General features: G+C 63.6%; 1 protein-coding gene across 1 annotated transcript in view; it reads right to left on the bottom strand.

The window, feature by feature from the left end:
* Positions 1 to 170, bottom strand: part of MAP10 (microtubule associated protein 10) — a 4110-nt gene extending 3940 nt beyond the window's left edge. Inside the window, exon 1 of the mRNA XM_029961592.1 lies at positions 24 to 170. Coding sequence (XP_029817452.1) covers positions 24 to 170 — 147 coding nt within the window. The remainder of the gene's footprint in view (positions 1 to 23) is intronic.
* Between the last annotated feature and the right edge of the window lie 261 nt (positions 171 to 431).

Below are 431 nucleotides of genomic sequence, written 5' to 3'. Positions count from 1 at the left end.
CAGCGCGAACAGCCCCTCCATGCCGGCCCGCGGGCACAGCTCTCGCGAGAGCTCTGTCTGTGTGGTGTGAGGCGCGTAGGCGAGGCGGTCGTTCTCTCGCGAGAGTTGCGCCGCAGGCGCTCAGCCTTCGCGGGCGGTTGTTCTCCGTCCCCGCTCCCTGTCCGGCGCATCGCGGGAGGCGCGGGCTGTGCCCTGGGCGCCCACCCCCTCGTCACCCCGCAGCGCAAGGGGAGACCATTGAGATCATCGAGTCCAACCTGTTAACGAACACCACTAAGTCAGTTAGACCATGGCACTCAGTGCCACGTCCAGTCTTTCCATAAACACCTCCAGGGACGGTGACTCAGCCACCCCCTGGGCAGCCCATTCCAACGTGTAATCACCCCTTCTGTGAAGAAATTCTTCCTGATGTCCCACCTAAACCTCCGTGG

This window comes from Manacus vitellinus, unplaced genomic scaffold (assembly GCF_001715985.3).
Source record: "Manacus vitellinus isolate BGI_N305 unplaced genomic scaffold, ASM171598v3 scaffold_37_pilon, whole genome shotgun sequence".
NCBI lineage: Eukaryota > Metazoa > Chordata > Aves > Passeriformes > Pipridae > Manacus > Manacus vitellinus.
Note: the sequence above shows the minus strand (reverse complement) of the source record. Positions and strands in the feature narration are given on the sequence as shown.